Raw genomic sequence first — 25,423 nt, 5'->3', positions numbered from 1 at the left:
TTTTCCTGGTGCCTCTATACAGAATGACTTTGAGAGTGTTTTCCTGCACAGTGGGAAGGTAACATTAGTCAACTGCCAAATGATAATATTTAGTTTGCTTTCTTCACCAGTCACTTTGGTAGGGAACCAGTTAAAGTTGACACTAGTTGACAAGTTGAATCATAGACCTCCGCAGTCGACGACATAGTTTCTCTATATGACAATAAAACATCACACATTCTCTCTTGTTTTGATATCCTTGTAGAACTGGTAGATGTGCAGTTAAGTGGATTAATTTGAGTGGAGAGTTGCAGCGGGCAGTACTGAAGGCACACTGTACATTTTCAACGTGAAAGCACGTCACATGCCAGTGCATGAAATCAAGACATACCTACAGTACCAAACAAAAGCTGATCCCCCCCACTGAGCTGGTGGAGGAGAAATGAAGGCCGTTACCCAGTGCTGGTGAAAGCAGCCAAACAGATAGCAACTCTGGATATTGTGAGACGGTTATAAGAACCGGGCATCATCAGATGGATGCCCTGTTTTGTCATAAAAATGTAATTGGCTGGGTACATAAATTGTGGGATTTGCTAACTTTTGAGTTCTGCAAACCAAAATTTTGAAGTGGTCCTGCAGAGCTCTTGTTGTCTGTCTTGTTTTCACAGGCATTGAGGGCTGCAGATGATTTGAAACCTACCCTCAGAATGGGTGTTTTGAATTGCTTTTAGGTTTTTTAAATGATGTTTTTTTTCCTTTCATGAACTGGCATGTCTTCTGTTCTGAAAAATTTAACTGACTATTAAAATACTGAAATTGGCTTGGTAAGAGTTTTTATGTTTAACCAGCTACTGTGGGCTGTGGACAAAAATCATTTTCCTGCCTTGTTTCTTGTCCAAGGTGTTGTGGGAATTAGCCTCAAATGTTCTACTTTTAATTGCTCTCAGTTCGCTTGTTTATTCTCTAATGAACTCATTGTGCCGTGTTTGGCCTTAAGGTGCGACGCCTATGGTCCCTGCGCATTCCACGTCTCAACGAGCAATAAGGACTAAATCCCACGAGGGACTGCCCAACCCTGCTGTCCCCGACTGCAAGAACCCCTTCAAGATGATGATGGCAGCTGGACAGCAGCAGCGGCTGTACCCGCCTCAGGAGGTGGGTGGAGCCCAGCAGCCAGAGCTCTATCCAGGCTACCCCAGGCAGCAGAGGCTGGGCAGCGGGGAGCCAGGTCCCAAATCCCCCTACCGGGCTGGATACGGGGGCATGCTCAGCCCGCCTCCCTCCAGTGCTAAGCTGTACGGAGATGGATCCCAGTCCCCCAGTGCAGACACCCTGGGCAGCCCCGACGGCTATCCAAGGACCAACCCCTGCGGATTCCCCGGAGCCGGCAGCCCCGGCTCGGCCTCCATCCATGGGAACAGCAGGACGCCCCTTTCCCCGCCCAGCGTGATGCTCCATGGCTCCCCCGCGGGCCAGCCGTCCTGCGCTATGGCAGGGAGGACTAGCACGCCCCTTTCACCCACAGCCACTGCCAAAAGCCCGGTCATGAACATGAGCGTGCCGCGGGGCAACTTCCCGCCTGGGATGGATATGCCCCGAGCAGCGTTCCACCACAAAACACAGCCCACCCTGCACCCTGTCCCACCCCCTCCATCCATACCTCCTTCCTGCGCCCTTCAGAAAAGACAGTTGACCTCTGAGAAAGACCCCTTGGGCATCCTGGACCCCATCCCCAGCAAGCCTGTCAGCCAGCCCACCGCCAACGCCCCAAATCCCCCCAACTTCCAGCCTAGCATCCACTCTCAGGTACCAATGATGAATGTAAACATCCCCCCACCCGTCATTGTCCCCTTGCCAAGCAACTTACCTTTACCCACAGTCAAGCCCGGGCCCGTGGGGCATGGCAGCCATGTTCAGAGGACTCCACAGGCCGGTCCGGCCTCCTCCATGTCCCCCTCTCCTGTCACCTCTCCTGTCCACATGGCTGGTCCCGCCCACGGGCGGATAGAGGCCTCCCCCCATCGCTCACGGTCCTCCTCCACCTCCTCTGACCATGGGAGCTTCGCCATGCCTTCGGGGCACCAGGCCCCATGCGGCACCATGAAGGTCCCTCCTCGCTCCCCCCGATCGGCGATGGGCTCTCCCAGGCCAGCCATGCCCTCCAGCCCCTCCACCAACAAGAACGACCCGCTCCACCAGTACAAAGACTCCCAGCTGCTGTCTGGGATGGGAAACTCCGTCAGCACCCAGCAGCACAGCAACCCTATGTATTCACCCACCTCCTCCTCGTCCTCCTCATCCGCCTCTTCCTTGGCCACCCCCAGTGCTTCCCAGAAGGGCCACACAGGTCTGCTCGGGATGCCCCTCAACCAGATCCTCAACCAACAGAATGCCGCCTCCTTCCCTGCCAGCAGCCTCCTGTCAGCCGCAGCCAAAGCACAGCTAGCAAATCAAAACAAACACAGCGCTGGCAGCAGCACCGCTGGCTTGGCTGCTGGTGGTGTTGGGATGGCAGGCATGGGGGCGGGCGGCGGAGGTAATGGAGGGGGCGGCGGGCACCCCGGCTCTATGAGCGGCCCTCGAGGCATGGAGGGACACAGCACTTTAAACCCCATGCTCCCGCCCAACTCCACCATGCTGCTCAACACACCTGAGGGCCAGAGCGGCCGTGCAGCGCTGAGAGACAAGCTGATGGCGCAGCAGAGGGACCCGCTGCGCAAACGCAAGCAGTCGTCCGGCAGCGCCGCGGTCAACCACGACAACTCTAACAACATGGTCTACAACATACTAAACAAACCGAGCATGGGAGGACCCCGGATGGCGGGGGCCGGTCCCGTGGAGCAACTGCGGAAGGTGGCCCGACTGGGAAGCCTCCCCCCGAACACCTCCATGGCCCAGCTCCTCCAATCCATGAGCTGCCAGAGCTCCCACAACCTGGCCGGGAGCAGCCACCGTCCTGGCCTCGGCCCAGGCCCCGGTCCTCCGGGAGCTGCACAGCTGCACTACAGTGACGGCAGCCCAATGGTCCCTGGGGGCCCCCAGCACAACCTCCTCGCCCAACAGAGGCTGCGGGGCCCTGGGGACACCATGCAGCACTGCCAGAACATGGACTCCTCTGGGGGCCACCCGGGTGCCCACCAGTTCCCTGACATGATGGCCCAGATGCAGGCCTCGTCCATGGGGAGCTGTGGGCCAATGGGGCCCAGCAGCGGACCGGTGGGCCCTGATGGCATGCCTCTGGGACGCCCCAACACTAACCCCCCACCACTGTCCCATCCTGGCCCTCACCCCCCACAGCAGAACCTCCTCCATGGGATGGGACGGACTAACATGGTGGTGATGTCACATGGAGGCGGTGATGGAGGCTGCACGCAGGCCATTTCTGAGACAGGTGAGGTGTTCAGGTTACACTACAGGTCACACTACAGGTTAATCTAATGTCCAAAAAACTGAAAAAGAACGTGCCATTTGAGACGGAGCTACTCAGTGTTGTCACTGTTCTCATAATTTGCCTTTGCAATTTTAGTTATATAAGTGTGCAATATTAATGCTGCAATATAGTCAAGATGTTCATCACACATATAAAGTATTCATTATTTATCAGATCACCATGTCTGTTGGAAAAAAGCAGGGGCATTATCTTGATGTGCAGCTATATGTGCAGGGCTAATTTGAGTGAGTTATGGTTGTTTTATTTTCTCATACGATGCTTCTAAGAGATTTTTTGCATGTAAGATTTTCTGTTGTTTATTTAGATACATATTTTTTAATTTTCAAAAATAATTTTTAATAGGAAAATGCCACTGTTTATCCCTATCATTGTATTAATTTCATTTATTGGAATAAGGTCTTTCATATGTGTCATCCCCTAGAAAATGCAGATGTTGCTAACAAAGTTTGCACAATTGTGGCTTATTTTGCCAGTTATTCCAAATGTGATCATTATTGATAATGACAGAATGACACGATTTTATTTGTAGTAAATCATGATATGATTGACATAAAAACAAACTGACAGAGAAGTAAAACAGACTGGCCGCAGTCCACACTGACCAGCAATTTGGCTGGAGGACGGTGTTGATTTCCTGTGCTTTTAATTAGTGTAGCCCCCCCCCCTCCTTTGTAATAAGCTAGTGGTTTGGATGTGGACGCTGTCTGTTTCTATGGTTATGAGTGAAATAAAAGCAGAGGATTTAGGTGATAGGCCCCGAGCCGAGACGGTCCGGCTCCGGCAGCATCCCTGAGCAAATGAACTGGCCCCTCATCTTTGGAAGCTAAGCTAATTGTCAGTCAGCCAGTGTTTCTCTTTGTTTTATTTGTACACTAGCATCAGTCAATGGTGTAAGAAGATGGAAATGGGATCTGCATCACGCTTTAAGGGAAGCAGCCCAGATAGGGTGCTCTAAAGAGCTTCTCCCAGCTAGCCGGTCGCTATAGTAACCATGGACCCTGAATAGAGACCAGAGTGAAGCCTTTGAAGAGGATTTAGGCCTGTGTGTATGTGTGTGTGTGTGTGTGTGTGTGTGTGTGTGTGTGTACTGCCGTGGCTGGGTGTTTGTCTATGACTGTATGCGTGTGTATTTCTATCTATTTATGTGACCAAGTTTGTGTGTGACTGTGCGTGCATACATGTGTGTATGACTGTGTGTGTTTGACAGCACTGAATAGACCCAGGTCTTATTTTTTTTCCCCTCTCCTGTCTGGCATGGGACTGGACTATATGAGTTTATGTATTCAGCGTGCGTCTGTGTGTCCTCATATGGTTTATAATGGAGATACCAGCAAGGTCTTCCTGGCCTGCTGTAGGCCACCTGTTCTCATTACCACGTGGCCCATTATTCTGTATTTCTGCTGAGTTAAATCATTGAAATTCAGGTGCAGCTCAGGGGAGAGAGTGTGGCATTTGTCCCCACTGGGGCCACACATGTTAAAACAATACGTCTAAATTAGGGCTGTGCGATATGGACAAAACCTTCATTCACGATATGGATAAATTTCATGTTTTGCTAACAATATACATCACGATACAGTATGTTTTCTGTAAATTTACTAAAAATATTGTCTACGTAATATAACCACATTTTGGAGTGACATTGAAGAGAACTGAGGTTTGCTTGCCTTCCATTGGCTCTCATCTTTTGTCTCTCCCTGTCCTGCCTCTCCTGGTTCTTCTGTAAGGGGTAGAGGAGGTTTGTTCTGTTGCAGTCTGACATGGGAACCAGTCTATGGCGTACTCTGCCAAATACCACTCTATGCTTGTCATCAGAGTTCTTATATCCAAACCCTGTCCAAACGAAGTATCCCACTTTTTAGCTACAAGTTCCTCATCTTGTCTCGGTTGGACTGAGTCCTGTTCTGTATTGGAGTGTTGCAGGGAATTTGATTCTGTGTCATGTGCCTCTGTGTTTGTTTGTTATTCAAGCCCACGTGTAGTGATGGTGCATTCAAGGCAACTCTCTCAGCTCTGTTTTACGTTGTTTGGAATAAACAGAGGAAGAAGAGCTGGGTAGTTAGCATGAGCAGTGATAGCCACCATGACTGAACAGACAAAACATGATTTTCCACTGCGTGGTACGTCCTCGGCTCAACTCTACTCACTTTACTTCTCTGGATTTCGTTTTCCACTGCAGATTTTGCTACGCGTACAGCGCATGTGTCCCACTAAACGTCCCTCGCCAAACGTCCTTCGCATGTCGTCCATGAGTCACTGAGTGAGTGAGGGAGGGACCACAGTTTGCCACGCTTAGCCCACGGCGGCGGTACTGCGCACGCTGTGGGATTAAGAGAAACTCAAAGTCCATCAACAGGAAATCCAAGTCCTGCCCACACTGTTTGATTGACTGGAAGTGCGGTACAGAATCACCACATCGATGAGCGCTTAGCACCAAAGATGGAGACTGTGGTCATGTCTACACTAAGCCGGGTAAATTAAAAAATGTCATTTTAGTGTTCCATCAACACTAAAAAAACAGTCTTGTGTTTACAAGCTTTCCAAAAGCCCCGTCCACATTGAAATGCCCCGAAACTTTGGCCCGTTCCAAGGTCTACGCAAGAAAAATGAAGAAAAAAAAAGAAAGACGTAAATGCAAGCTGTTTATTTACATAGTACACACATGTAGAACGAGTGCCTCAGGTCCAGTCTGAGATTAGACAGATTTTAGGAGGAACTTGTGGTTTACTAGATGCTCTATTACTACAGAAAAGAGTTATGCAAAAAAAATAGTACAAATTAATTCTGCCAGGCTCTGCCACCTCAACCATTTGTTTACACAGGAACATACAAAATCATGTATCGCTCTTCATTGGTGGTAGTTAAGTGCCAGCAACTTTCATTCACTGCCATTTTATAAATTTTCAGCTGCTCAGTTTGCTACAAAAGACCAGAAGCAACCGCCCTTACGCTGCCCTCTGCATCCCTTGCGTAGACTATGTGACAGGCCTTAAAGTCCCCCACTGAGCACGTGCAGGTGTACACACATGGTCTTTGCATGCTCAATACTAGACTTCAGCCTAGATCACATGACAATCTGATGTGAGCATGTTGGAAACACGTCCACACTGCAACAGTAGACCAGCGTTTTCAGATTTACATACCTTGGAGAGTGGTTTCAAAAAGGTTGGAAAGGGCCTCTTAGTGTGGATGGAAACCAAAACACAGGGAAAAAGGTTAGCTTTCTGCCCTCCTTTGTGTGGACATGGCCTAAATTTAAAAAAAAAAAAAAAAAATGAGAATGGGATTAAATTAGCTCATCTATAGGACAATCCACAGTGCTGAGGCCCTCATGGCAAAAGCCAGAACACAGATCTATCCATGGAGCTAAATCTCTTTAAATAAAAGAATATTTTGTCACCACATAGCAGCTGTTGTGCCCCAGTGTGGCTCTGCAGATTTTCCAATACTTGGGTCTAATTTGGGCGACACATTAGGCTTCTTAAGAGCACTGAAAGCTGCTTGAAAGTGGCCTCGTCGGTGGCTTCTAACCATCTGTTTCTAGACGGCTAGCGAGCTTTGAAGCCCCCCCTCCCTTCCCCTCCTCCTCTTTACCACCACCATCAACCCCAAAGTTCATTGTGCCCCCCTTTGCCCAGACCCCCTGCCACCCAAACCCCTTCACCCCCCACCCCTGCCCATCCCCCGGCAGGCTAAAACCACACCACCCGACCCTCATAATCCCCACCCACCCTGTTCCCAACAAGCTTCCTGGCAGCGGACAGCACCACCAATCATCACTCGGTTCCCATGGCAACCTCCCCCGGCAACGGCCGTCACTATATCATAGCAGTGGAGGAGGATGAAGGGGAAGAGGAGGAGGGGGGGGGGGGTTGATGTGGCCGAGTCGTGGCTCTCAGCCTCAGAGGGGAAAGAGAGAGAGAGAGAAAGAAAAGGAAAGAGGGAAAAAATGGAGAACACACACAGCTGCCCTTCAGCTACGTAGCATCGCACCAGCTGCTCCAGTCGCCACCAGTCCACACACACACACACACACACACACACACACACACTAAACACAGTGCTAGGCCTCTGAGATCTCGTATTTTCCGTGGCTCAGTCTGCATAACATTGCTACTGGGCTTTTTTCTTCATTGCGAACGATGCAGCTGTAGCCTTGATGTGTTTTGCTCGGGTTCTGTCCTTGTTCGCTTGCGCTAACAAGTCTGTTTGGTAGCGCGCATCTGGCAGCATGTCCTTCTGCCAGTTTGCGGTACAACAGATTGTGAAAGAGCAACTTTTCCACTTTACTTTTCTCAAAGTGTCATCACAGAGAAACACTCGCCCACCACTGCTATTCATTTCCTCATGCTCACAATTACTTAAGAAGCTACGAGGTGCATAGAGAGTGATGCATCCAGTGCTGCCACTGAAAACAAAACTATTGTACCAGATTTGAGGCACAGCACAAGAGCTCTGCTTTTCTGGAAATAGTTTTCTTACACAAGAGACACACTTATGTCCCACAGATCCTTATTAGAGGAAACATGGGAAGAGCCTGCAGACTACCAAAAAAAAAAAATCACTAGAAGTGTAAGTCCATGAGAAAGGAAAAGATATGTATTGGCCAAAACAGATATCATGGTAACCAATATATACTCAGTGCCTCAAATTATAAATATATATCTGTTGGACTGATAATAGGATGAATCCTGAAAATGAGCACTGAGCACCTTTTGGTTTCCTTAAATTCATGTTTTTGCCTCATAAACTTGTACTTTTTCTGGTTATGTGTGGGCTCTTTCCATGTTTTCCTCTTATCTGCCACTTTGAGTCAATGCACTTACATAATAAAAGCATATTGACTGGCATTACAAGGCGCAGACGTTCTTCCCTCAGCCCAAATCCCTATTAAATATTTATTTACATGTAGATTGTTTGACACAATTTTACCAGTAAAATTAAGCTCCAAATTATTCAAAGTAGTCTGATGCTTTATTCTGATGACTGTTATTTTGTGGTACAGCCAGAGGAATTGTTTGTCAACAAAATATGAGCAATGGGAAACATTTTTTGTTTACAAGCCCTGAATTTTCAAGTGTGAGCTTAAACAAACTAAATAAAAAAAACTCTACCAAGACAAAACTCTACTCTCAGGAACAAAGAAAATGAACTGTAAACATGTCAATACCTTTTGAAATCATATGGAATCAGACGAAATCCTTGGTGAAATCTCAGGTTTCGGTCCCCAGGTGCCTGGCTTTTGGAGAAGGTTGCTCATGTTCACAAATATTGATTGCACTCTTTTAGACCATACAGCTAACATGTTATTGTCCAGTACAATCCTCATACCTGCAAAGCCAATATTTCAGTGTTTTAGGAAAGACTGGTTTTCTTCCTGATGGCTTACTCGTGTATTTTTGGAATATTTAACTCGCTTCAAAAGCCCTGGGAATTCATGAAACACACTCGACATGTCAAGAACCATGTGAACTTTAAAACAAAATAAAAACACCAAAATACCACTGCTTTTGACACAACAGCAGTGATTTGATAAGATAAACTTTATTAATCCTTGAGGGAGAAAATGAGTCATTGCAGCACAAAGAATAGACTGTAGATCCTATTGAAGATACTGTTGAATGTTAAAGACACAGCAGGATGATAGGAATTGTTATATTTGTGCAGCAGGATTTCGCAGTGAGCATGTCGATCATCTTTCAGGACAGCTTCCGTCCTGCCAAAGTATTCTTGAGCAAGGCACCGAACCCCTACCAGCTGCTGCTCTGCGTCTGAACCCGACATTTTGAAGGCAAGCCAGAGAAAAGACATTTTCCCCAAAGCGATAAAGCTTCATTAGCATCACATTATCGCTTCCGAACGCTTGATATGTCTTGGAATGAAACTTTTTGATTTATTTTTGATCAAAAGGTGGTTTTCCAGAGTTGCTGCTCTGTAGCTGACCCCGCTCTCTGATTTCCCTGCAGAGGAGGAGGGGGGCGGATACTGTACAGCCACGTCTAGGAATTCAGCCTAGGGCCTTTGTCACATTTTATCCATCCTTCTCTTTCCTTTCTCCGTCCACTGTAAACGATCCAATAAGGCGGAAAGGCCAAAACTAATATTTAATAAAAACTGAGCGCTGTTTCCATTATAAAATCTGAGGCTGTTTAGGTGGGAATCCAGTTGACTGCTTGATCCCATTCATGCTGAAGGAAATCCCTTGAAAATGTGAAAATTACATCTTAGAGGTCTACATATCAGTGATGTATTCAGGCAACTGAGGTGCTAACGTGTTTTGGCATCTAAACTGCTGAATGAAGGTTTTTTGGGGTTGTACAGTGACACCAGTGAATGAATGAACAAGGATGTCAGACATTTTCTTTTTGCTGAAAAACACACACACCTTGGGGGTTGTCTGTATCCTGGATCATGAATTTCAGTGTGGTTCTTACTTGGTGAAGTGGTATAGTATGTGGACTTAATAAATTTGATTGGTTTTCACTTTTTCAAAACACCGGGCTGCTTCCACAGAGCATCCAGTTCACTACTTTGTCCCATTCCCCCTGCAGGAAACCCCTCGTCCCTCAGCTGTGTTATCGGCGGCCTGCAGCCTCACGTGAACAGCGGTGGAGGTCAGATGTACCAGCAGCCGGTCCACCAGGGCCTGCAGCAGGGTGCCGCCCCCCACCAGGCCTACCAGGGCCAGCAGCACTTCTCTGAAAACCCCTCCTACCAGGACGGCAACAACGCCAGCACCGGCTCCATGGCCTGCCTCTACCAGAACTACCAGGTGGGCTGATGGGACACAAATTCACACACAAATAATATGTAAAGTCATATATTTTCTAGGTTGAGACTAATGTTGAACTGGCTGATGTTGGGGGCAAAAATGGTTATTTATAAATATAGAGATATAGGAAAGCAAGCTGGAAAACTGATATAAAGGAACACCAGGGTTCCGACTGCTGTTGTAATTTCTGCTGAAAGTTTCAGAAGTGTTTTCCAGATGAAGAATGTGTTGGTCAGAAAAAATGTGAGAATGTAACAGATGGGTTATTTGAAAGGAATATAAACACGGGTAGTTTTCTGACTTGAAAAACAACCTTAAAAACAGGAATATTCACTTTTATATCAACTGTACATCGGGTGCCAGTGATGGGAAATCATACATGCATAAACATGAATGTGTGCACTTTCTTGCTTGGATATGCTTGTTTAAAATTCGGTGACAGGTAAGTGGATATGAAGAGTGCGGGATCCACCATTTTGAGAAATGTGACATGTACTTTGACAAATTGATTCATGGCACATCTTGAGAAATATTTGTCACCTGAATATCATGACTCAGTCTTTAAGAAAGAAATTCATATCCCATCCTCATAAATTACCATGTTATTAGCAGAGTTCTTGTGTTGGCCAAAGTAATATATATTATGGAGTGATAGTTCCTTGTATCACATTTTGTGTGTCAGAAAGAGAATGTTAACATGTGGCAGGATATCCTTGTAGTCAGAGAGAATTGTAACTGGAAGACCAACTTATAACTAAAATTTCATTTTTTATTATCATTACATTTTCTAAAGTGAATTGTGGATATTTCTGTAAGGTAAACTCTTTTTTTTTTTATTTGCAGCAGCTCACATAGTTTGTTTTTGTATTTTTTATGTGTTTCTGGTGCTGGGCTGACCTCGGTTTTGTGTCCGCAGCAAGGGATGTTGCCCCATCCGCAGTATGGGGAGGGGCAGCAGCGGGAGCTCCAGCCCCAGGCCGAGGGGCTTCCAGCGGGTACGCCGGGTCCTGACAGGCTCCCGGGCGGAGGCCCCGAGTCAGTGGACGCCATCTACAGAGCTGTGGTAGACGCCGCCAGCAAGGGCATGCACGTAACCATCACCACCACAGTGAGTGGGACCACGCAGGCCAGCCCGGTGCCTGCCCTCAGCGCCATGAGTGCCTTCACCGCCTCCATCGGGGAGCCCGTCAACCTCCCCCACGTGGTCAACGCCGTCATCCACAGCCACCAGGAAGGGGAGGTGCTTTCCCAGCAGCCCAGACCAAGGCAAGGCAGGCCGGGCCGGGCTCAGAAGAACCTGGAGCCGGGGAAGAGCACCCCAGATGGCCAGGAAGCCAATGATTACTTCCGTTCCCCCGGGCGCAGGACCCCCAGGGGGCAGTGGGATGGGGAGGCGACGCACGCTGGAGGCTTCGACACTCACAGTAACAACAGCAGCACCTGGGGCGGCGAGGAGTTCCTGGAGTGTTCCACCCAGGTGAGGAGCAGTCCTTGCATGGAGCGACCTGCCAGCCTGGCCCCCGCCCCTCCCTGCCCCACCGAGGGGTCCCACGACCACGGCTTGGCCCTCGCCCCCGATAAAGCCTTCCTCGATGATAGCTACCGCTTTAACAACTGCAGCCGGACACCTGCCAACTACAAGGAGCGTCTGGAGCAGACTGTGGAGCGCTGCGCCCACATCAACGGCGCCACGCCCCAGTTCAGCACCCGGGGGTACGGTGAGGTGCTGGGCCCCCCGCGGCAGGAGCTGACGGGGGACGACCAGTCGCCCAGCTCCTCCACCAGCCTGGAGGGGCCGCTGGCCACGGCCAAAGACTACAGCCACTACAATGGCCACTTTAACGGCATGGCGCCCAGCCCGTCGGACACAAAGAGCCTGAGCAGCGAGGAGGACCTGCGGCAGCCGGACTCGCCCTCCTCAGAGCTGCTCCACTACCGGTCCAGGACCTTCAACATGGGGGAGCTGGTGTGGGGCCAGCTGAAGGGCTTCCCACCCTGGCCTGCCAAGCTGGCCGGGGACGAACAAGTGCACAGCGCTGCCATGCAGCTCCGGGAGCAGGCCAAGGTGAGAGGAACAGTCTGTGACCTCCTGCCCACACAGATGGACACTTAATCTCTGATCACACTCATAAAGTTTGTGTTTCCTCAAACCCAGTGGTACCCAATTTGTACTCTATAAACTTCCTCCTCATGTCTCTAATGTTGCAGCATAAAATCTGATCTAATTGCAGCTGTGACAAAACAGCTGCAGATATCACAGTATTTGATATTATTTGGTATTGGAACCAAAGCCCAGTTGAAACAACATGTTACACTCTTCAGTGGTTCAGAACTGGACTGCTGCTTTAGAGGGAACATCACTGGCTGGGAAGTTTAACTTTGCCATCTTGTTAAGCATCTAACCAGCCATCCTTCTGCCGTCCAGTTTTGTTTGAAAACTGAATTTGGCAGGTGAACTCCTGAAAATGGTTTGTGAATTTTAATTTGGAGTTGTGTGATGGTTGATTCCACACAATCCTCATTCCAGTCTCAGCAGCTGTCAGTTTTAGGTAGGCAAGGTGTATGGCGCAGTTTTTAGAATACACAGAAGCGGGAGTCATGATCACTGCTGCGTCAGAATCCCTTTTAATCACCATATGATTAATGTGCAGTAAATTGTTGTGGAAACACTGCTGCAGATTTATATTCAGAGGTTAATAATACAAAACTCTAACTCGACGATGAATTATTGCTATGGTGTGTTCAGACCAATCACAGAGAGAATTTTCACCCTGCTATAGTGCTGAGAATATGGCCGCTGGAGTGTTTTTTGAAGTATTTCGCAACCCACAAATATTTACTCCTTCTGGAAAAGGGGAGAGCAACAGGAGGCTGACCTCCATGTAGCTACCACATACCTTAACAATATTAAATTTCTGTTATTACCTATGACCAAAATAATGTGCTCGTGCTAACTTGGTTCATCGTAAAGTACAAGCGATAGCTGGAATCAAGTAACAGACAACAATTTTCAGAACTTACCAGGTTGTCCAGTTTCTTGGCACACTTTTCTCTGAGCCCTCACCTTTTTTTGCTCTGTATGAATTTAATGTTGAGTCATAGACTCACCTAATTTCCCCTCGGGGATCCATAAAGTATTTCTGATTTTGAGAGCTCTGAGTGCACACAGACAGATTCTTCGCTCAAGTTGAAAAACTTCTACTCGTGAAATTCACAGATTTGCATGAATTAAAGTTGTTAGTTGTCTGCCAGCCTTAGACTGTTGCTTACAGAATAGTCAAATACTAGATAATATGATAGTTTGTGTTTGACTGGAAGCTGTTTTTCATCAGGTGGATGTAATGCAACATTGAAAATTCAGAGCAGCGAACACACTGTTTTGTCCAGCAGACACAGGCGTTTGGTTTCCAAAATGCACCAGACAGCGCCACGATTTCAGCTGCCAAATCCAGATTTAGAGTAGAAGAGGAGCTCTCAATGATGGTTACCTGCCAGAGTGGCCGGGAGAAAAACAAACCTACAGGTGGGGGGTTGGTGGTCATTTCCCATCCTCTGTACTCACCTGGGCAAACTCTTGTGTTTCCACGCAGGTAGAGCCAGAGAAGCTAAAAACACTAACTCACGACTTGGAGGCACTTGACCGAGCCGCCAAAAGAAACCGGAAGTAAGTCCATACACTGCTCACACACACACTGACCTGCGTCTCATACCTCAAACTGAAAGTTTTGTGTTTGTGTTGAGGGAGTTTTATGATTCATGTGGCTCTGGAAGCAACTATTTTATCAAGTCAAAGTTTTTTCCTGAAAGATGTACTTTTTGCAGACAGTTTTTATCTTAATTTTGTGCTGCAGTAGAAGAATAGAAATGAAAATAAGCTTTTTTGTTTGGGTGAAAGCATGTATCAAGGTGTCTGCAGGTCCATAACAAGCCTTTAAAATGTCTAACTAGCCAAACAAGCCAATTTTAAGGCCTCGAAACAGGAATAGGAATGGGACAAAGTGCGTAGGTTTTCATTCCAAACAAAGGCGACACCGTTTTTCACCAATTTCGCCAATTAGTTCCCACTCTCTTGCTGAAAATGTGCTAATCACTGCTGTCAGGTGGTGCAGTGTTTGGTTGAAAAGGAAATCTGAGCATTTTCAGCCCTTTATTCATGGATTTAAATTGTCTCGCTAGAAATCATCTCTTAAATACAATATGAAATGTCTCGGTCTGAGTTTACAGTCTCCATATACGTCATACAGTTCATGTCTCTTGCAGTCAAAGTGTCACGAGGAGCAGTGCGTGTCTTCTCATCTAAACAAAGAACAGTTGTATCGCAGATTAACTGAACTCACTTTATACAAACATGTTATACAGTCAAAATAAATACCCGAAAATCCTTGTTCTGGTCCCAAGTTTTGTGGGGAAAGGTAATTAATGGATTTATTACAGTGCAAACTACTACAATACTTAACCTAACGTTTTCCTACCTCTACACTGAACCACACATAGTTGGTGACTTTATATTTACCTGCAATACTTGTATGAACCTGAAGAATGCCTTTTGTCACATGTTAAATTAAAATTTCTTATAAAAAGCCCTTAAAAAGCATTAAACGTAACTCTCATGCCTGTCGACACCTGTAGTATAATTATTCAAACCAGTATGGAAAAGATTGAGGGAAAAATTAAGTGACATTACCAAAACACACTGTTGTCAGATTGGTGATTTTTTTATATCGCTGTTCTGAGACAGCAGTGCCACCTAGTGGTCGGAGTCTCTGTCCTGTTACAGGCCGACCACAAGTTTGATCCCCGTCTCTGAGCAAGACTCTGCATTACAGTATCAGCCGAACGCCTGCAATGTGAAATAAAACGTGCATGTTGTCCAACAGACCGGGGAAACTGAATAATCATTTGGAAGCTGCTATCCACGAGGCCATGAGTGAGCTGGATAAGATGTCGGGCACAGTGAGTATCTGCACCTCCGCCCTCCTTCCCTTTCTCCCCTCCCCTCCTTGTAGGGGGGTAGCAGTTCAATAAACCCACGGTTCAGTTTGTATTCCGGTTTTTGAGTCAAGATTTTGGTTTTGATTTATTTTTGTACTCCTGGGAGAAAAAAACTCTTCTAGTATTCTCTGTATTTTGTCTTACTTGCAACAATCACTTTTTTCAGATATTTGTAATTAACAAATATTCTTTCAAAAGGAAAATGTCTACTTAGATTATGTAAAACAAACATAAAATACTTTAGTGTGTAGTTGTATGGCTCATACAGTGCATGTTTCTAACACTTGTGGGGAGTATTGTGTATTGAATGGTTTGTTTTTTTACAGTTCAGTTTTACACCCCGACCTCCTTTTCCTCTTCCCTTATCTCCCATTCCTCCTCTCCCCTCTGCTTTCTCATCTTCTCCGGAACGACTCGAGACACATCTCCCTTAATGACGCATCTGTTTTAACGAGAATATTCTCTCTGTCTTTCACATTATTCCTAAAAAAACATCTCGTCTCCAGGTCCATCAGATCCCCTCGAGGGATCGTCAGGTCAAGCTACCCAAGCCTAAGAGGAGGAAGATTTCCAGATAACATTGAATGTGTCGGCCCAAGAACGTCCTCGAAGCCTTCGGAAACATCGTCCGTTCAGCCTTGATGCGATCTGAGCTCTTTACCAGGTGCTACACATGGACTTTACAGTGGTACATCGTTGTTCCATGATATCAACTTGACTTAATGACTGACTGACCACAGAAGGTGCTGGAAATTCCAATCACCAATACAGTTTTAACTGTGTAAAAAAAATAAAAATTAAATTAAAAAAAAAAAAAAAAAAAAACAACAAAACGAAGAAAAAAGAAAAAAATCAAAACGGTTGCAATTTGTCTACAGCTCACTGAATTAACTATTTTTTTCTAGTATAAGATAGTAAAACGAATGAAAAAAAAAGCTACGAGCATTACCTTACATATTTAAGAAAAATAGACAGTCCAAATATTTCTGATACATTTTCAATATGTACATAGATAATCCTGAAATTTCATGCTATTAAGAATTGTATGTAAATATTGTACAATGTCATGTACAAGCGTACCTAATGCACATTTTATCTTTTATTGTACAAAAACAAAGCAGAAGAAGTGTACCAATGTCTTGGTTTCTATTCAGAAATGCGGTCGCGTTAACGACCGGCCGCGCGCATAGGATAAATAAGAATACAGCCTAAAGCTTTTATATGATGAACTGTAAGACGTTGCTGTTTTTTGGTAAGGGAACAGCAGTGGAACGGGCATGAGTATGTGAGTTCTCCATTACGACAGTCACTTCACACCAGTTAAGTGTTCATTTGTATTGGACAAAAAAACACACACAGAATGAACTTTACCAGCAGAAAGTGTTCAATGTTCCCCTCTAAACACGGTGGGAAACGACCACCGGCGCAGCCAAATGTTGGCGAATCTTCCACTCGCTTTCGGCAGGCAAGCGGACATCACTCGGAAGTCCTGGGAAAAAAAAAAACAGTGAAGTTGGTGAATTTTGGGATGAAAGAAGGTTTGATTCCTGCCTGTCTTTTGAAGGAAAAATCCCCCTTAAGATACCCAAACACCTTTAATCGACATCAGTCTGTGATGTTCACTGCATTTCAGGAGTTATTGTCGTGATTTCTTTGTTTTGTGAAGCTGCTTTCCCTCAACCAGTCGACTCGTCTGCATCGGGTAGTCATTTTCCTACATTTCCCAGAATGCCAAGCAGCAAACCCCAGAAGAGGCTTGGAAGTTCAGGTTTTGTTTTGCCCGCCTGCCGTCTGGCTTTACTCAGTGCAATCAGAGAGTTTATACCCAAGAGTCCGTGTTTCCACCTCCAGGGGGCGATGTAGAGGCTAAAACGGAGTCAAATGAACAGCGGTCAATGGGACTTTTCCAGAAAATCAGCTCTCAGAATGGTCATATTTTTTTTATATGGTGTATTGGTGAAAAAGAGCAGCTGCTGCTTAAGAAGATCCACATTTCTATGAACTTAAATGAATGAAATCTGGAACATTTATGGAGAAAAAAAAAATCCCTCTGGTTCTGCAACCAGTCATCAGCACAGAGCCTCAGTGTTAGTGGAAAAATCTGAAACTGACATTTTACAGCCATAAATTTCTCCTCAGCTTATAATTCTGTCTTCACTATAAATATTTGGGCCATGGAACAATGACAGTAACAGTCCAGTTACTGGTAAATATTTAGAATCAAATGTATTGATTGTCTTCTAGCATTTAGCCCCATTGACCGCCATATATTCTACTCTGTTTAGCAAGTGCTCAGTGCTGCCCCTGATGGACAAACACTGCAACTGGAGTCATCTCGTTCACTGATCAGCCAGTAAACAACAAAATTGACTCTGAAATACACAGAACATCACTGACAGGTGTTTTTTAAAGAAGTGTTGAGGTGGTCCCGGGGGATTTTTCCTTTAATTCCCAGCAAGAATTGCAGGCTGCATTGGGAAAACAAGTGTCATTTGGTTGTGATTATGTTCTCGTGCTCGTTCGTACAATGATTTTTTCCAATACTGTAGTCATATTTTTGCCACAGATAGCTTTAGGTAGAGAGAGAGCGACCTCAGCGGCGGTCTAGTTTGTGACCTGAGTCTAGATTGTGATAAGGAACACTAACTCGGTTTTGAAGAGCGGTGAAAGCATTTCTCACAATTAGGGGCCTTATGTTTTCTTTTCTTTTTTTTTTTAGTTTGTTTGTTTTGCTTATTGTTGTAAATTATTTATGTACAGTATTTCATATTTATTTTAAGCTTTACAAATATGCTAGATGGCAATAATACTACCAAGAGTTGAAAACTCAAGCCTTATATGTGTATATGTATGTTTTCATTGATTTTTCTTTTCTTTATTTTCTTTCTTTCTTTCCTTCTTTTTTTTTTTTTTTTTTTTTTACACATGAATGGTTCATGTATTCAGATAGTCTGTTAAAAAGGTCATGTTCTCTTTATTTAAGTGAGCATCAGAAAACACTTTTTTTTTACAGTTAGGCTAGCTACTTGTTCTTGTTACAGATTATTTTCATTGATTACTTCCGTTATAGACAAAAAAATTATGTATGCCTGTCTGCCTTCAGCACCATACTATTTATGAATATGCACGTCTGAAAAAGGCAGACAGAGTTTGTAATGGTAATAAATGCAGTTCTAACACTACTAGCTATCAAAGAGTCTCCAACCGAAAAGCAAAAACCATCACTGGATCGGTGTGAAAGTGCAGTATTGAGGTTGAAAAAAAAAAAAACTGGGGAAGCTGTGGATCAGGTTGTTTGAGATGGAGGTGGGACACAAGCTCAGCTGCTCCTCGACTCCACGACTAAACAACAGCTTGAACCTGAACTCACTACACGTTTATCAAGTGCAATACCAAGAACCGGCAAAGTTCACCAGCTTGGAAACGCTGCATCTCCGAATTGTCCGCACCCCCGAGCGCACCTTCTGGATCCTCCAAGACTGTAATTTGCTGCCTGTTTCAAAATGTCCTCGTCTCCTCTGGTGTGCGCGCATACACACACACACACACACACACACACACACACACACACACACACTCTCTCTAAAAACTCATTTTGTGGTCGTGTATTTCAAGTATCCTAACCTAAGAGTCATGAAGTCAAAATCTAGTCTTACTTGAAGCAAAGACTCAGCAGTTAATTACTTTAAAATCTGCACAAAATCCAAGTTCTTACTGTAATGTGTGCAGATGACAAACCGCTTAATGTTCATGCGCTCACAAAAACCCTAAAGTCAAATTTTATTGCAGTTTGTGATGGAAAGGTTGCTCAGGAAAATAAGTAAAGAGCGTCTTTACGCTCAGTTTCACATAGAGGTTACATTTGTCAGCATTTTGTTTGGCAAACGCTCTTCAGGACACTTCTGAAATTGACCGACTGAAACATTGACAAATATAACCTCAACATGGAGCTGAGTGTGCAGCCACTCCTTCTTTGTCCACATTGAAGAACATTGAACTTCAGCCCCACCTGAGCCAAGATATCTTTACCTTGCACAGAACTTGAGAACCCCAAAAGTCAAATGTTAATTAACTTTTCACATTTTGAACACATTCAAACCTCCTCAGTTTGGTTTTGCTGTCCTCTCTTAACAGCAGAAACCTCGCTGATTTTATTTAAACTGTCCCGACCTTTCTGGCGCACACATTGGAGAACGAGCACATTTTGAAGTCCTCAAATTCTTCCTCTTAATTTGTAGCAGTGGAACCCAGAAGATGCTCACCTTGTTGACACACTGAAGAACCTCCACGTTTAGTCACTTCTGTCAAGGAAAGCCACCAGTTTCTGTGTACCAGGTGTTTTTCATGTGCAGGTTTGATGACCTCTGAGCCAACTTGTACATTGATTTGTGGCGAAGAAATGTTTCAAAACGTCCTTTATTTCAAATGGTGATCTCTTTCCAGATACGGAACCCACCCATTTCAAACAGTCCTCACTTTGTCAATTTTGTACACACCTTAAAGGAATACTCCAACATTTTGGGCAAAATCCCTGTTTTCTGACTTCCCCAGACTGAGGCCAGATGTTGGACACCATGTTCACCTCTGTACGTCCAGTGGTTCAGTTCCTATGGATAGCATTTTCTGTTAGCTTAGCATAAAGACTTGAAGTCTATGGGAGTCGTTATCCTAGCTCTGTCAAAAAAAAAAAAAAAAAAAAATGAAAACATGATCCACCGTAAATCAGACAGCTTCAGAACGGCTGTGAGGGTCATTTTTTCACTTTGACAGCCATGCTAACAACTCCCATAGACTTCAAGTCTTTATGCTAAGCTAACAGGAAAGGCTACCTTTAGGAACTGAACCACTGGACGTACAGAGGAGAGGAGAAAATGGTGTCCAACATCTTGTCTCTGTCTGGGGAAGTTGGAAAAAGGGCTATTTCACCCAAAACTCAGGAGTATTTCTTTAAACAACACCCTCGGTCAGGTGTCTTCTGAGGGGAAGCCATCCACCGTTTCCAAACTTGTCCTACTTTTGCCAAGGAAATCCACTACAAAAAAAACAAAACAAAAACAAAACCCAAAATTCAGTTTTACTGTAATTTGAGCCGACGAAACCCCCCCTCCTCCCTGTTCCAACACATCCCACCTTGTCAGAATGTGCACACCCTTCCAGGAGTTTATAATTTTTTATACTCTAAGTCATGGCGAGGAAACCCTCCAGCCATTTCAACCACGGTGACGTTCAGTGTCCAGAAACACGTGAGCTCTTTCGGTAAAGTTCATTCTGCCCCCCCTCCTCCTCCTCCCGACCCCCTCCGTTTTATTTTTGTGCAATGACATGCAGGGCCCGGCCTCGGCTCGGGAACCCATGTGTTACAGATCTGTTCTGTTGCTTTCATGTTGTTTGTGGTCAAGAATTCAGCGCATTTTTTGTGTTTTTGAAAATGGTCTGTGCAGTCTATCCCCCCCATTTCCCATGTCCTCCCCACCATGAGTGTGTGTGTTGAGGTGTGAGTGTGTGATTTTACTCTCTTTGCCAGTGAACTTTTTTGTTTTTTCCCTCGACACTCGTTTGCTCTTTTGATTCTCACCACCCTTCTACTTTTCTCTTCCAACCTTTCGTTGTCAGTATTTTATTTTTTCAACTTGTAATTAAGTATATATTTTCTCACTAATATATACTTTACAAAAATAGACTTGCGTGAAGTATGATGTGCACTTGATTGCATTTTTTGTGTTAATGTGGGCTAGGGATAGTTTGTCAGTCCATAATTTTGAAATTGTTTGGATTTTTTTTTTTTTTTTTTAATGGTTTGATGTAAGCAGCATTTTTTTTGTAAATATTGTGAAACATTACAGGTCATGCAGTGATGTAACATTTTGAACAATGTTGCACAGATGTTTAAGATATTAAAAACATGGTCACTCTTACTTGAATAACCTGCTGTGTAATGTGTTTTTCACTTTTATTCATTGTATTTTTTATTTTATTACTTATTAATTGTATTATATTGTAATTATGGGGGTTGAAAATTGAGTTCAACCAAAGTTCACTCACCAGTGCATCAGGTTCAGGCTGCGGTTTCTTGTTCAGCAGCGCCCTCTGGTGGGGAATTAGTGGAATAATCATGCAGTGCAGTGGGATGGCTGCTGTATTCAAGCGCAATCCCTAAATGCACTGCACTCAACTGGGAATGAATAACCCAGTACATGAATAAATGGCTGGTAGAGTGGATCAATAACCAGGTATTGATAATAATTTTATGAATATAGCACTTTTTGAAACAAGGTTACCAAGTGCTGAAGATAGGGTTAATCGTATAAATGTATTCCAGATGAAGAGATGAATATAGTCACATTTATAACTGGATAAGTAGGTGATGGCTGTAAATAAATAAACAAATAACCTTGTCAATAATTTATAAAGGCTTAAGTCATATTAATAAAGGGGGAAAGAAAATATTAAAACCATATTAAAAAGATGGAAAGGTATATCCTTATTTACAAATATGGATTTCACCCACACCCCAAACTGGCTGGTTACATATTTAGTCGGTTCTCTTTACAAAATACAGTAATACAGAGGAACATGTTTCTAGATTAATGTCCATCTGGAGCTGCAGACTTAACATTTCCCGCTGGTCCAAAAGAGTTGATAAAGGCTGCTACTTAAAACATGGATGTTAAATATCCCAGCAAAACCCCAAGAATATTATGGAAATATTACAGGAGTATTATAGAGATACCAGCAACCACTGCAGGGTTACTCTACAGTCTCCATTCATCACCATATAGACAAACTAAATTACTAGAAATACTATGAGAGTATCATCAGAAGATTAAAGATTATACCATGAGGTACACACATAGGAATATTAGCGAAGATGAAGAAGATATAAATCAGATGGATAGATATATAGAAAGATACTTTATTAAGTATCTTTGACATTTCTTTCCCACGGCAGCATAAAATCATAAGAACATGACTTTAAAAAGATGAAAATACAGTATAAATGCGCATATACAATATACGGAATGCACCTTTATGGCCCTTAAGCAGCGTGTGCAGCGGTGTTGCAGGACCATGACAGTGACTTTTCACCAGGAGTTTCGTGCACGCGTTGGTGGGTGATGCTTCGGCGTGTGCGCGTGGTGCTGATGCAGGAGGCGGGCGGGTGCGCGCGTCACGGCTGCGTGCCTGCGGGAGCGCGCCTGGCAGTGCAGCCTACAGGACGATGCGGTTGTTTCTGCGCATCCGTCCCATGCAGCTCCGCTCCGTGCAGGCCGGGCAGCTCCTCCGGGCTGCTTCACCCTGACACAAACACACACACACTCACACACACTCACACACACATCCGGCTGCTCCCTGCTCGCTCCGTCCCTGGTGACGGCGTCTCGTTGCGCAGGAACAGACTGATGTTTGGTTTCCTCCGCGGGATGCGGAGCCGCAGTTGGTGTGTTTCGGCCGTGGCGCAGCCGAGGAAAGCCGGACAGCCTCGGCTCGGATGAAGGACGCGTTGCGCATCGGATAAAAAAAAAAAAAAAAAAAAAACTACCCCAAACTTCTGAAAGCAGCCGGGAGCCGCACTGTGGCGGAGTGTCTGGCTGTGCGCGACTTTAAATCATCTTTCTGCTGCTGGATATGAATTAGTGAAACTGAGTGCTGCAGGTGGGAGGGAGCAGCCAAACCTGCATCACTGTTGTGATTGTTTCTGGTAAATGAGCTGCCAGTTTGCTCGGGGACGCCTGGAAAACCCTTCAAGGACCCGCTGGAGGTCCTTGAACCTCACTTTGGGCGCCGCTAGGTCAAAATAACTCGCTTCTCTCCTGTTTTCCAGCCTTAATCTGCGTTTTTTCCCTGTGTTTTTACGCATTTTTTGAGGCAGTGTAAACATTTCCGCAGCCATGGTGGACGCTGCGGAGTGCGGGGTGAGAGTGATGTGCCGCTTCAGGCCGCTGAACGAAGCCGAGATCAACAGAGGAGACAAATACATCCCCAAATTCAAGGAGGACGACACCGTGGTGATAACGGCAAGTCACACACACTCTCTCACATACACACACACACACGCTTCATGTTGATGTTTTCAGTCCACTGACACACTGCAGTGATTTATTTTTAGATATGGGAATGTTGGCTGATGACAAACTCGCCAAAACCTGCAGGCAGGCCGCAGCGCAGCAGGCGGCCTGGAGGAAGTTTGGAGGAATATTTCCCAAATATTCCACGAAAGAAAACATGCATTTCCCAGTTTGGAATATTACAGTGAAGTATAGGAGATAAAACACCATTAAGTCCAGTCATGTCAGTGTAAACTCCCTGTTCAGTAACACAGACAACTCTGAGAGCTCCCAGAGGAATATTATAGGAATAACACAGTGATGATAAGAGCATTTCCATTACAGCCAGTCAGACTGTGAAACTGGACCACAGGCATGCTGATGGGACTTAAACCTCTCATCTGTCAGTCAGTACAAACAATCACAGTTTGTGTATGAGTCAAGTTTAAAATACTTTTCTGAATAATTTTCACCATTGTCCAGTATGTAGGCACAGCCAGATGAACCATTAAATATCAAATCAGTTCAAAATGTTGAAAAATAGTTGAAAATATCATGATGACCAAGCATGTTTTGCATTTGATCATAAAGATTTATGTCTTGTCTAACAAAATAAAAATAAAATAAACTTGGTAAATTGCAATATATAATTAGTAAATAATGATGATGACAGTGAAGTAATAACTATGTGAAAAAAAACCCTCAAAATACAAATGTTTATCATCCACCCCCTGATAGTGCATGATGCTGTTGATGCTTTTCTAGTTTTGTGTGTGTGTGTGTGTGTGTGTGTGTGTGTGTGTGTGTGTGTGTGTGTGTGAGTGATGCAGCACCGAGCTGCTGAGTGGACAACACGCTGCTCTGCTGTGTCACCTGTGAGAAACACTGACTCACTATGAGTGGCCCTATTACAGGAATATTATAGGAATACCACAGGGAATATTACAGCCATTTTTCAGCCCAGCAGCTTCCACAGGCCTGAAACCCAAGACTGCAACTTTTTCACCCTCTTACTGAAATATTACAACCATCCACACTCTTAAACTGCACATATATGTTATTATTATAGTATTATTGTTTATTTCTAAGGCTGATGAGAAGCCAAACAAGCATCTTTACACCATTAACATCAAACAAACATTGGAAATATGCAGATATTATTATTTCATCATGATCATCATTGTATTTTTGTTTCTTACATGACACAGCAGATATCAGATACCAGAATTTGTTTATTAGCCAAGTATGTTGCCTGCAGGGAGTGTGGATTTCTCTTGCCACACAGGAAGAAATACAATAAGGGAGAGGACAAAGTAAGAATATAACAAAATATAAAACCTGTCAGACTATAAAACTTATAAAAATGTGTGCAGTAATGAAAGGGAGATGTAAACACTGTAAAATATCGACCATTAACTAGTTTTTTTTTTTTTTTTTTTTTATGCTGCCACAGGATAGTTGCCAGTGTGTGTTTTAACTTCTGAGATACAAGTTTTCTGTTGTGGAAACTCATAGAAGTGCATTTTAGCTTTTTATCTGGATTAGACAGGATTATATGGTGGGTTTCCAGGGCCGTAACTACGATCTGACAGGCAGGGTGGGCTGTAACTTTAGTCGAGCCCCCCCATCCACCCCCAGCGCATTTTTAGCCATTTAAAACTAACATGTTGTATTTTAAAGGATCCTCAAATGACTGTAACGAGCTGAAATACAATTTACTTACTTTAGATGTCAACGTTTCAATCATTTTTCTCATTTTTATACGTCTGTGCTAGCTGGATGCTCGCTAGCCATCAGCTCCAGTGACTGAGATGAACAGCTGGCTAGGTTGTCAGTTAGCATTATATGCAAATTATTGTGAAAAAACTCTGTATCGTCAGCGCTTGGAAAACTGAATGACATTTGCTTTTTTTTCCTTTAAATTTAAATATTAAAACAAAATGGCATCTTTGGCTGATGAAGACAATTTTATTTTATTTTTTATTTTTATTTTATTTTTTGTCTGGAAGCTCACAATGTTTGTTTACTTTTTAAATATTTTATATTTTTGTCATTTTTGTTAAAATAATTTCAAACAAAAAACCCCTTTGTATACTTTTTTATTTGTTTTTTTTTTATTTAATGTATATATTTAAAAAAAAAAAAAAAAATTCTCGAACCCTGTACCTTGATATGTCAAGCAGC

General features: G+C 44.3%; 2 protein-coding genes across 2 annotated transcripts in view; both read left to right on the top strand.

Moving 5' to 3' along the window:
• Positions 1-16,536, top strand: part of mbd5 (methyl-CpG binding domain protein 5) — a 33,187-nt gene extending 16,651 nt beyond the window's left edge. The window contains exons 5-10 of the mRNA XM_030069920.1: positions 977-3,370; positions 9,982-10,202; positions 11,119-12,267; positions 13,793-13,866; positions 15,080-15,155; positions 15,701-16,536. Of these exons, the coding sequence (XP_029925780.1) occupies positions 977-3,370; positions 9,982-10,202; positions 11,119-12,267; positions 13,793-13,866; positions 15,080-15,155; positions 15,701-15,772 (3,986 nt within the window). The 3' untranslated portion in view covers positions 15,773-16,536. The remainder of the gene's footprint in view (positions 1-976; positions 3,371-9,981; positions 10,203-11,118; positions 12,268-13,792; positions 13,867-15,079; positions 15,156-15,700) is intronic.
• A 6,032-nt stretch (positions 16,537-22,568) lies between these two features.
• The window catches only part of LOC115372241 (kinesin heavy chain-like), a 40,359-nt gene continuing 37,504 nt past the window's right edge, over positions 22,569-25,423 (top strand). Inside the window, exon 1 of the mRNA XM_030069953.1 lies at positions 22,569-23,209. Coding sequence (XP_029925813.1) covers positions 23,084-23,209 — 126 coding nt within the window. The 5' untranslated portion in view covers positions 22,569-23,083. The remainder of the gene's footprint in view (positions 23,210-25,423) is intronic.

The sequence above is a fragment of the Myripristis murdjan genome, chromosome 2, assembly GCF_902150065.1.
Source record: "Myripristis murdjan chromosome 2, fMyrMur1.1, whole genome shotgun sequence".
NCBI lineage: Eukaryota > Metazoa > Chordata > Actinopteri > Holocentriformes > Holocentridae > Myripristis > Myripristis murdjan.
The sequence above is the reverse complement of the archived record's forward strand: the minus strand, read 5'-3'. Positions and strand labels throughout refer to the sequence as shown.